Source organism: Aquila chrysaetos, unplaced genomic scaffold, assembly GCF_900496995.4.
Source record: "Aquila chrysaetos chrysaetos unplaced genomic scaffold, bAquChr1.4, whole genome shotgun sequence".
NCBI lineage: Eukaryota > Metazoa > Chordata > Aves > Accipitriformes > Accipitridae > Aquila > Aquila chrysaetos.
Window position 1 is genome coordinate 1,512 of NW_024470383.1, and position 9,163 is coordinate 10,674.

General features: G+C 68.4%; 3 protein-coding genes across 7 annotated transcripts; 2 read left to right on the forward strand and 1 right to left on the reverse strand.

Moving 5' to 3' along the window:
* Positions 1-891: 891 nt before the first annotated feature.
* On the forward strand, positions 892-2,714 carry LOC115337889 (vegetative cell wall protein gp1-like). Of its 4 annotated transcripts, none has more exons than XM_030006311.2 (4): positions 947-1,703; positions 1,784-1,857; positions 1,961-1,999; positions 2,115-2,714. In XM_030006311.2, exons 1-4 carry the CDS (start codon positions 1,244-1,246, stop codon positions 2,592-2,594), a joined length of 1,053 nt encoding a protein of 350 aa, XP_029862171.1. In that variant the 5' UTR covers positions 947-1,243; the 3' UTR covers positions 2,595-2,714. The 4 variants fall into 4 exon arrangements, 2 of the variants coding, with proteins under 2 accessions (XP_029862171.1, XP_029862170.1); XM_030006310.2 differs by having other exon boundaries at positions 1,784-1,840; positions 1,915-1,997; XR_003922291.1 differs by lacking the exon at positions 1,961-1,999 and adding an exon at positions 892-939 and having other exon boundaries at positions 1,332-1,943; positions 2,131-2,195.
* Positions 2,715-4,281: 1,567 nt separating this feature from the next.
* PPP1R18 (protein phosphatase 1 regulatory subunit 18) lies at positions 4,282-9,115 on the forward strand. Its single transcript, XM_030006317.2, has 3 exons — positions 4,282-4,688; positions 7,308-7,510; positions 8,118-9,115. Exons 1-2 carry the CDS (start codon positions 4,410-4,412, stop codon positions 7,431-7,433), a joined length of 405 nt encoding a protein of 134 aa, XP_029862177.1. The 5' UTR covers positions 4,282-4,409; the 3' UTR covers positions 7,434-7,510; positions 8,118-9,115.
* LOC115337891 (TATA-binding protein-associated factor 2N-like) lies at positions 4,696-6,433 on the reverse strand. 2 transcript variants are annotated; one of them, XR_003922292.2, is made up of 2 exons: positions 5,300-5,512; positions 4,696-5,268 (listed from the first exon to the last, which is right to left on the reverse strand). XR_003922292.2 is itself a non-coding variant. In XM_030006313.2 (2 exons), the coding sequence occupies exons 1-2, from the start codon at positions 6,077-6,079 to the stop codon at positions 4,739-4,741; spliced, it is 936 nt and encodes a 311-aa protein (XP_029862173.1). In that variant the 5' UTR covers positions 6,080-6,433; the 3' UTR covers positions 4,700-4,738. The 2 variants fall into 2 exon arrangements, 1 of the variants encoding a protein (XP_029862173.1); XM_030006313.2 differs by lacking the exon at positions 5,300-5,512 and adding an exon at positions 5,674-6,433 and having other exon boundaries at positions 4,700-5,268.
* Positions 9,116-9,163: the final 48 nt, after the last annotated feature.

Below are 9,163 nucleotides of genomic sequence, written 5' to 3' on the forward strand. Positions count from 1 at the left end.
ATCTGGGGGGGGGATCCCAAAGATGTGAGCTGCCTTGGTGGGAAAGATCTGGGAGGATCCAGGGAGACCCTGGGGATCAAGGGAGACCCCCAAAACCAAGGCGGGGGGGATCCCCTGAGGATCACTGGGATCTGGGGAGATCTGGGAATCCCCCCCCGGGGGGGGGGGGCAGGATCTGGGGGGGATCCAGGGGAGACCCGGGGGGGGCGAGGATCAAGGGAGACCCCCAAAACCAAGGTGGGGGGGATCCCGGGGGGGGGTGACCTGAGGATCACTGGGATCTGGGGGGATCTGGGGATCCCTCGGGGGGGGGGGGGACGGGATCCAGGTCGTCCGGGCTTCCCCCCCCCCCCCCCCCCCCCAGCCGGCGACCGCGCGGTGGCGCTGCTTGTGCGACCCTACAATAACACCCCGGCGGCCCCGCCCCCTCCTCCAAACAAGCCCCTCCCCTCCAATAGACCCCGCCCCTCCCTTCTCCCCTCCCCCCCCCCCTTCTGCACACAAAGACGACGCCCCCCCCCCATTGGGGGGGGGTCCTGGGGTCCCTCCCGGACCCCTGGGTGTCGTCCCCCCCGGGACGCCTGGGTGTCCCCCCCCTTCCCCCCGGACGCCTGGGTGTCCCCCCCCCCCCCGGACTCCTGGGTTCCGGGCAGATTTTTTCGGAGTTAACCCCGCCCCCCCCCCCCCCCCCCCCCCAGTTCGGACTCCTGGGTCCCTCCGAGCCCCCAGCGGGTGGATAACAAAGCTGGGGGGGGGGGGGAACCCGCCCGGACGTCTGGGTTCCTGCGAGTCATCCCCCCCCCCCCCCCCCGCGGGAAAAGCCGCTTTTCATCCCCCCCCCCCCCCCTCCTCCTCCTCCTCCTCCTCCTCCTCCCCCTCCCCCCCCCTCCTCGGACGCCTGGGTCCCTCCCGGACGCCTGGGTCCCGCTCCATCCCGGGGTGAGTATACTGGGATCCCCCCCCCCCCCCCCCCCCAGTTGGAGTCCTGGGTCCCTCCGGGTGCGGGGGGGGAGACACACACACTGGGATTTCCCTTCCAACCCCCCCCTTCCACCTCCGCCCTTCCCCGACAAAGGGAGCGCTCCCGGCCGAATAGCTGGGTCCCCCGGTCACCCCCCGCCCTGGGGTCGGGTGGGGGGGGTCCCAGATACCGGGGTCCCCCCCTTCAAGCCCCCCCCCCCAAGTATGGGCCCCCCCCCCCCCCCCGGACGCCTGGGTTTCCCCCCCCCCCCCCGCCTCGGCCATGTGCGGGGCTGTCAGGGGCCGGAAGCGTGACGGGGGTGACGACGTCCGTCCCGATGTCCCCAAGTGTCCCCTCTCTGTCCCACCAGCATCCACCAGTGTGTCCCCATCTCTGGTGGCTTTGTCAGCCCCGTCCCGGTGGGTCCTGTCGCCATTCCTGGTGGTCCCCATCTCTGGTGGCCTCGGAGGCTCCCGTCCCAGTGGCTCCAACATCCCTGTCCCCATCCCTGGTGGCCCTGATGCCTCCCATCCTTGGTGGCCTTGTGTCCCCCACCCCAGTGGCTCCACCATCCCTGTCCCCATCCCTGATGGCTCTAGCATTCCCATAACACCATCCTCATCCCCATTCTCAGTGGCTCCAGTGTCCCTATCCTTGGTGGTTCCCTCATCCCTGATGGCTCTGGTGTCCCTTGTCCCCCGTGGCTCCACCATCCCAGTCCCCATCCCTGGTTCTTCCACCAGCCCCATCCTTGGTGCTGCCACCATCCCCATCCCCATCCCCATCCCTTGTGGCTCCAGCATCCCCCTAACACCATCCCAGTCCCCATCCCTGGTGGCCTCACCATCCCAGTCCCCATCCCTGGTGGCTCCAGCATCCCCCTAACACCATCCCAGGCCCCACCCCTGGTGGCCTCACCATCCCAGTCTGCATCCCTGGTGGCTCCAGTGTCTCCCTAACACCATCCTTGTCCCGATACCTGGTGGCTCCACCACCCAGTCCCCATCCCTGGTTCCTCCACCAGCCCCATCCTTGGTGCTTCCACCATCCCTGGTGGCTCCAGTGTCTCCCTAACACCATCCCAGTCCCCATCCCTGGTGGCTCCACCAGCCCCAACTCCATCCCTGGTGCCTCCACCAGCCCCATCCTTGGTGCTTCCACCATCCCAGTCCCCATCCCTGGTGGCTCCAGTGTCTCCCTAACACCATCCCAGTCCCCATCCCTGGTGGCTCCACCAGCCCCAACTCCATCCCTGGTGCCTCCACCAGCTCCATCCCTGGTGCCTTCCCCAACCCCATCCTTGGTTCCTCAAGCCCCATCCTTGGTTCCTCCCCTACCCCCCGTAACTCCACCGTGCCCCCCCCCCCCGATCCCCTCCCGTTCCCCCACCCCGATCCCCGCATCGCCCCATCCCGCCGCAGGCGATGGCCGTGCCGGGTTGGAAACTGCAGCTGCTGGAACGGCGCCGGCGGGAGGAGGAGGCGGCTCGACGGCGGGAGCGGGAGCAGCGGGACCGGGCGGCTCAGTTGCCCCCTTGGAAGCGGGAGCTGCTGGAACGGCGTCGAGCCAAAGCAGGAGCCGCCGGGGGGGGGGGTCCCTGATGGGGGGTCCTTGGCGTTGGCGCCGGGCCTGAGCCGGAGCGCCGAGGGGCTGGAACGCTGCGGGGAGAGCGAACCCACCCGGGGTCGGGTCAGCCGCCTGCTCAGTCGTTTTGCCCCGCGGCCCCCTGCCCGCTCGCTCAGCACCGAGGGTCTCCCCGAGAGCCCCCCCGGGACATCCCCCAACCGCCATTGTACCTCGGGGGATGAGGGGTGCGAGGGGCAAGGAGGGGCCGGGGGGCAGCAGGGGGCTGAGACCCACGGGGTGGTCAAGGGGCATGGGATGGCCACCAGTCCGGGGACAGTTGAGGGTCTGGGGACAACCAGGGGCGTGGGGACAGTCGAGACGCGGGGGGCGGTCAAGGGCATGGGGACAGTTGAGGGACAGCAGGTGGCTGAGAGCCATAGGACAGTCAAGGGCCATGGGTTGGCCACCAGTCCGGGGACAGTTGAGGGTCCGGGGACAACCAAGGGCGTGGGGACAGTCGAGACGCGGGGGGCGGTCAAGGGCATGGGGACAGCTGAGGGACAAGGGACAGGTGAGGGACAGCAGGTAGCTGAGACCCATAGGACGGTCAAGGGCCATGGATTGGCCAGCAGCCCGGGGATGGTTGATGGTCTGGGGTCAACCAAGGGCACGGGGACAGTTGAGGGACAGGGGACGGCTGAGGGACAGCAGATAGCCGAGACCCATAGGATGGTCAAGGGCCACGGGTTGGCCATCAGCCCAGGGACAGCTGAGGGTCTGGGGACAACGAAGGACCTGGGGACGGTCAAGACACGGGGTTCAGTCAAGGGTGTGGGGACGGTGGAGGGACAGGGGACGGCCGAGGGCTGTAGGACGGCTGAGGGCCACAGGTTGACTCTCAGCCCGGGGGCGGCGGAGGGACAGGGGACAACCAAGGACCTTGGGACAATTGAGACACGGGGGACAGTCAAGGGCCTTGGGTTGGTCAAGGGATGGGGCTTAGCCAAGGGTGTGGGGACAGCTGAGGGACAGGGGACGGTCGAGGGCTGTAGGACGGTCAAGGGCCACGGGTTGGCCGTCAGCCCGGGGACAGCTGAAGGTCTGGGGACAACCAAGGACCTGGAGATAGTTGAGGGACGGGGAACGACCAAGGGCTGGGGGACGGTTGAGGGACAAGGGACTGTTGAGACCCATAGGACGGTCAAGGGCCACGGGTTGGCCACCAGCCCAGGGACAGCTGAGGGCCAGGGGACGACCAAGGACCTGGGGACGGTTGAGACATGGGGGACAGTCAAGGGCATGGTGGGGACAGTTGAAGGACGGGGGCCAGCCGAAGGCTGTAGGACAGTCGAGACCCATAGGACGGTCAAGGGCCACGGGTTGGCCACCAGCCCAGGGACGGCTGAGGGCCAGGGGACAGCCAAGGACCTGGGGACAGTTGAGGGACAGGGGATGGCTGAGGGACAGCAGATGGCTGAGACCCATAGGACGGTCAAGGGCCACGGGATGGCCACCAGCCCAGGGGCGGTTGAGGGCCAGGGGACAGCCAAGGACCTGGGGACGGTTGAGGGACAGGGGACGGTCAAGGGGATGGTCAAGAGCTGGAAGATGGTCGAGGGACGGGGGCCACCAGGAGGACAAGGGACAGCCGATGGCCACGAGGGCACTGGGACGGCCGAGGGACAGGGCTCAGCCAAGGGCTCCGGGCCCACCGCGGCGGCCATGACGCCCGTGGTGGCCGTGACCCCCGTGGGGACCGCGACGCCCGCGGCGGCCATGACGCCCGTGCAGGGGCGTGTCGAGGGCGGTGCTGGGGAGGGGCCGGGTGCCGGCAGCCCCGGGGTGGCCCCGGTTGGGGGGGGCGGGCAGCGGGCCGGCGGCCATGCGAGGGGTGCCCCGCCGAGAACCCGGGCCCCCCCTGGCCCACCCGGCCCTGCAACGCCGTAGCGGTAACACCATTACGGTGCGACCCCGGCGGGGGGTGACCGCCAACGGCCCCGAAGGAGGGTCCCCCGCCCCTCCGGCGCCTCCCGCCCCCCCGGCTGCTCCCCCGGGGCCCCCCAAGAAGCGTTACCCCACGGCCGAGGAGATCCAGGTCATCGGCGGGTACCTGGCCCTGCCCCGCTCCTGCCTGGCCAAGAACGACCCCCACCGCAAGAAGGTAGGGACCCCCCCCGTGTCCTCCTCCATGTCCCCTTGTGTAGCCCCATGTCACCCCCCCGCGGTTCCTGTCGTGCCCTCCCCGCCTCCCCCGGTGGCCCCTCCATGTCCCCGGGGGTCCCGCCGTGCGTCCTCCAGCCCCTCAACGTCCTGCCACCCCGTCCCTTGTCCCCATCCTTGTCCCCCGTCCTCTTCTGGACCCCACGCTGTCCCCATCCTTGTCCCTTCCTGCAGCCTCCTCCCTGTCCCTGTCCCCTCATCCCCTCCTGGAGCCCCACCAGTGTCACTCTCCCCCATCCTTGTCCCCTCCTGGACCTCCTTGTCCCCGTCCCCCACCCTCATCCCCTCCTGGACCTTCTTATTCCCTGTCCTCATCCCCTGTCCCTTGCTAGACCCACCCCATCGCTGTCCCCATCCTTCTCCCCTCCTGGAGCTCCATGTCCCCATCCCTGGTCCATGTCCCCTCCTGGACCTCCATGTCCCCATCCCTGGTCCATGTCCCCTCCTGGACCCCCTGTCCCCATCCTTGTCCCCTTCTGGACCTCTCTGTCCCCATCCCTGGTCCATGTCCCCTCCTGGACCTCCTGTCCCCATCCTTGTCCCCTCCTGGACCTCTCTGTCCCCATCCCTGGTCCATGTCCCCTCCTGGACCCTCTGTCCCCATTCTTGTCCCCTCCTGGACCCTCTGTCCCCATCCTTGTCCCCTCCTGGAGCTCCATGTCCCCATCCCTGGTCCATGTCCCCTCCTGGACCCCCTGTCCCCATCCTTGTCCCTTCTTGGACCTCTATGTCCCCATCCTTGTCCCCTCCTGGACCTCTCTGTCCCCATCCCTGGTCCATGTCCCCTCCTGGACCCTCTGTCCCCATCCTTGTCCCCTCCTGGACCTCTCTGTCCCCATCCCTGGTCCATGTCCCCTCCTGGACCCTCTGTCCCCATTCTTGTCCCCTCCTGGACCCTCTGTCCCCATCCTTGTCCCCTCCTGGACCTCCTTGTCCCCATCCCTGGTCCATGTCCCCTCCTGGACCCCCTGTCCCCATCCCTGGTCCATGTCCCCTCCTGGACCCCCTGTCCCCATCCTTGTCCTCCTCCTTGTCCCCTCCTGGACCCTCACTCCTGTCCCCTTCTTGACCCGTGTCCCCATCCCTGTCCCTTCCTGGGGTCCCCAACCCTCGTCCCGTTCCCCCCCCCCCAGTTGTGGGAAGGCAACGAGAGTGACCGGGGGGGTTGGGCACCCGGACGCCTGGGTCCTTGTCTCTTCCTCTCCCTGCCCGCACGTCCTGCCCGCACTTCACCCCCCCCGCGGAAGCAGCGGGCAGCCGGTGCGCACCCGGACGCCTGGGTCCCTCTTTTTTTTTTTTTTTTTTTTTGGGGGGGGGTGAAGACCCCGACATCTGGGTCCCCCTGTGATGGAGGAGCAGAGGGGTCCGGTGGTTAAACTGGGGGGTGGGGGTGTGTTTGTCACAAATACACCCCCCCCCCCCCCAGCATTACCCAGAATCCTCTGGGGCACCCCAAAAACAGGAACCCTGGCGGGGGCGGGTGGGGGGGGGGAGGAAGCGGTTCCCACAGGGTGAGGCTGTCCGGATGCCTGGGTCCCCTGCCCAACCCCCCCTTCCTCTGCCCCGCTCCCATCCCCCGCTCCCCGTGGGGCCGCGTGACCCCCCCCCCCGGGTCATTAATAACCTCCCGTTAATTACGATTAAGCCAGGAGGTGGATTAATTGCCATGGGAACCCCCATGGAGGGGGGGGACACGCGACACACGGACACACTCACGTCCCTGCTTGTCCCCGGAGCTGGGCACGGCGTGGGGCCACGGGGTCCCCACGGGGTCCCCGAGTTGTCCCCATCCCCAGGGTGACCTTGTCCTCAGGGTGACCCCGTCCCCGAGGTGACCCCAGGGTGACGTCGTCCCCATGTTGTCCCCATCCCCGGGCCGTCCCCATGCCACCCCTGCACCGCTGTCACCATGATGTCCCATGTCCCCAGGGTGATCCCATCCCCAGAGTGACCCCAAGGTGTCCCCGTCCCCAAAGTGTCCCCGTCCCCGAAGTGTCCCCATCCCCAGGGTGTCTCCGGGGGTGTCCCCATGCCACCCCTTTCCCCAGGATGACCCTGGGGTGTCCCCATGCCACCCCTTTCCCACGGGTGTCCCCATCCCCAGGGTGACCCCTGGGGTGTCCCCAGGGTGTCCCCATCCCCAAAGTGTCCCCATCCCCAGGGTGACCCCACGGGTGTCCCCATGCCACCCCTCTCCCCAGGCTGTCCCCATCCCCAAAGTGTCCCCATCCCCAGGGTGACTCCACAGGTGTCCCCAGGGTGTCCCCATGCCACCCCTTTCCCCAGGATGACCCTGGGGTGTCCCCATGCCACCCCTCTCCCCAGGATGTCCCAATCCCCAGGGTGACCCCAAGGCTGTCCTCAGGATGTCCCCATGCCACCCCTTTCCCCATGGTGTCCCCATCCCCAAAGTGTCCCCATCCCCAGGGTGACCCCACGGGTGTCCCCAGGCTGTCCCCATCCCCAAAGTGTCCCCATCCCCAGGGTGACCCCAGGGGTGTCCCCATCCCCACAATGTCCCCATGTCCTGTGTTGTGTCCCCCCGTTCCCCCCCCCCCAGCTGAAGATCTGGTTCAGCGAGCGGGAGCTGGAGCGCACCTTCTGCTACCCCTCGGAGGGGGCAGCGCTGGCGGCCTGGGGCCCCCCCGAAGAGCCACCCCCCCCCCGGCCCCCCCTCGGCCCCTGATGAGGATGAGGATGAGGACGAGCCCCCTCCCGTGCGGGGGCTGCCGGGGGGGCTGCGAGCCCGCGCCCTGCTTGTGGGTGAGTGCCCTGGGGTGGCTTTTGCGGGGGGGGGACACACACGCACCAGATGCCTGGGTGCCCCGGGGAGGGGGGGGTGTTGAAGAGGGTAATGGGGGGATCCTGATGCCTGGGTCCCCTGGAGGGGGGGCTGAGGGGGGGTAATGGGGATACTTGGGCACCTGGGGGGTGTTAGGGGGGGTAATGGGGGGCCCTGGACACCGGGGGGGGGTTAGGGGGGGTAAAGGGGGGCCCTGGACACCTGGGGGGGGTTAAGGGGGTAATGGTGGGCCCTGGACACCTGGGGGGGCTTGAGTGAGGGGGGTAATGGGGGCCACCCAGACACCTGGGGGGGTTAGGGGGGGTAATGGGGGGCCCTGGACACCTGGGGGGGGTTGGAGGGGGGTAATGGGGGGCCCTGGACACCTGGAGGGGTTAAGGGGGTAATGGTGGGCCCTGGACACCTGGGGGGGCTTGAGTGAGGGGGGTAATGGGGGCCACCCAGACACCTGGGGGGGGTTAGGGGGGTAAAGGGGGGCCCTGGACACCTGAGTCCCCTGGGGGTGTTGGAGGGGCTAACGGGGGGCCCAGATGCTTTGGTCCTCACGCCCCATTCCCCCCCCCCCAGATGAGTCCTGCAGGCGGTAACCCCGGCCTCTGCCCCACGGCGGGGGGGTGGGGGGGAGCCATGCTGGGCCCCCCACCCCCCTGCCAGCGAAGGGGGGGACAGGGCCGGACCTGAGGGACCCCCCGGCGGGGCAGGACAGGGCCAGATGCACGGACAAGGACCACCCCCCCCGCCAAAAACTGCCCCAGGAGGGGGGGCACAAGGACACTGTCCCCACTGTGGGGACCCAGCGGCATTCTGCCCCCCCCCCCCCCCACTGGGGCACCATGGGGGGATTTTTGGGGGGGTATCCAGCTCTTCTCGCCCCATTTTGTAGCTTTTCTAGTTGGGGGGGGGGGGGGGGGGGGCACGGCAATTATCCTTAACGAGGTTTTTTTTTTTTTTTTAGCCTAATTAAGGACTTTTTTTAGCCAGGGGTGGGGCAACTTTGTCAGTATTGGGTCAACCAGAGCTGCCCCAGTTAGGAACTGGGCCAGGCTCAGTTACAACTGGGCTGGGGGGCGGAGGGTGGGGGGGCAAAGCCATGGCAGTATTAGCTGGGGGGGGCTATGCTGGGGGGGGGGGGGGAGATGGGGAGGGGACGTGATTTATTGCTGTGGTGGCTGATGGTGAGGGAGGGGATGGGTGAGGAGGAAGGCTCCAAAATGGCCGAGGGAGGCCAAACGGTGGACAGAGGCCAAACGGCGGAGGAGCAATGGCCGGGTGGGAGCATGAAGGATGGCGGCGGGTGGCCGGTGGATGGCGTGGGCGGGGGGAAACAGTCTGGAGTTGGGGGGGGGGCCCGGCTGCCATCGGCCGAAGGTGGGAGCGGTGGACGGGAGAGAAAATGGCGGAGGAGGCCGAAGCCTGAGGCCTGCTCCCGTAGCCATGGCAACGGAGCCTGAGGCCTACGCCCGTTGCCACGGCGACGAAGCCCTCGGCTCACCGTGGGGAGGGCCGCGCCGCCTCTTGGCTGCACTGTACCGCGACAAGCGACAATAAAAGGTGATGGCGGCTGCTGTGAGCCTGGCTGGTGACACCGGGGGCGGGGGGAACTGGAGGCCGAA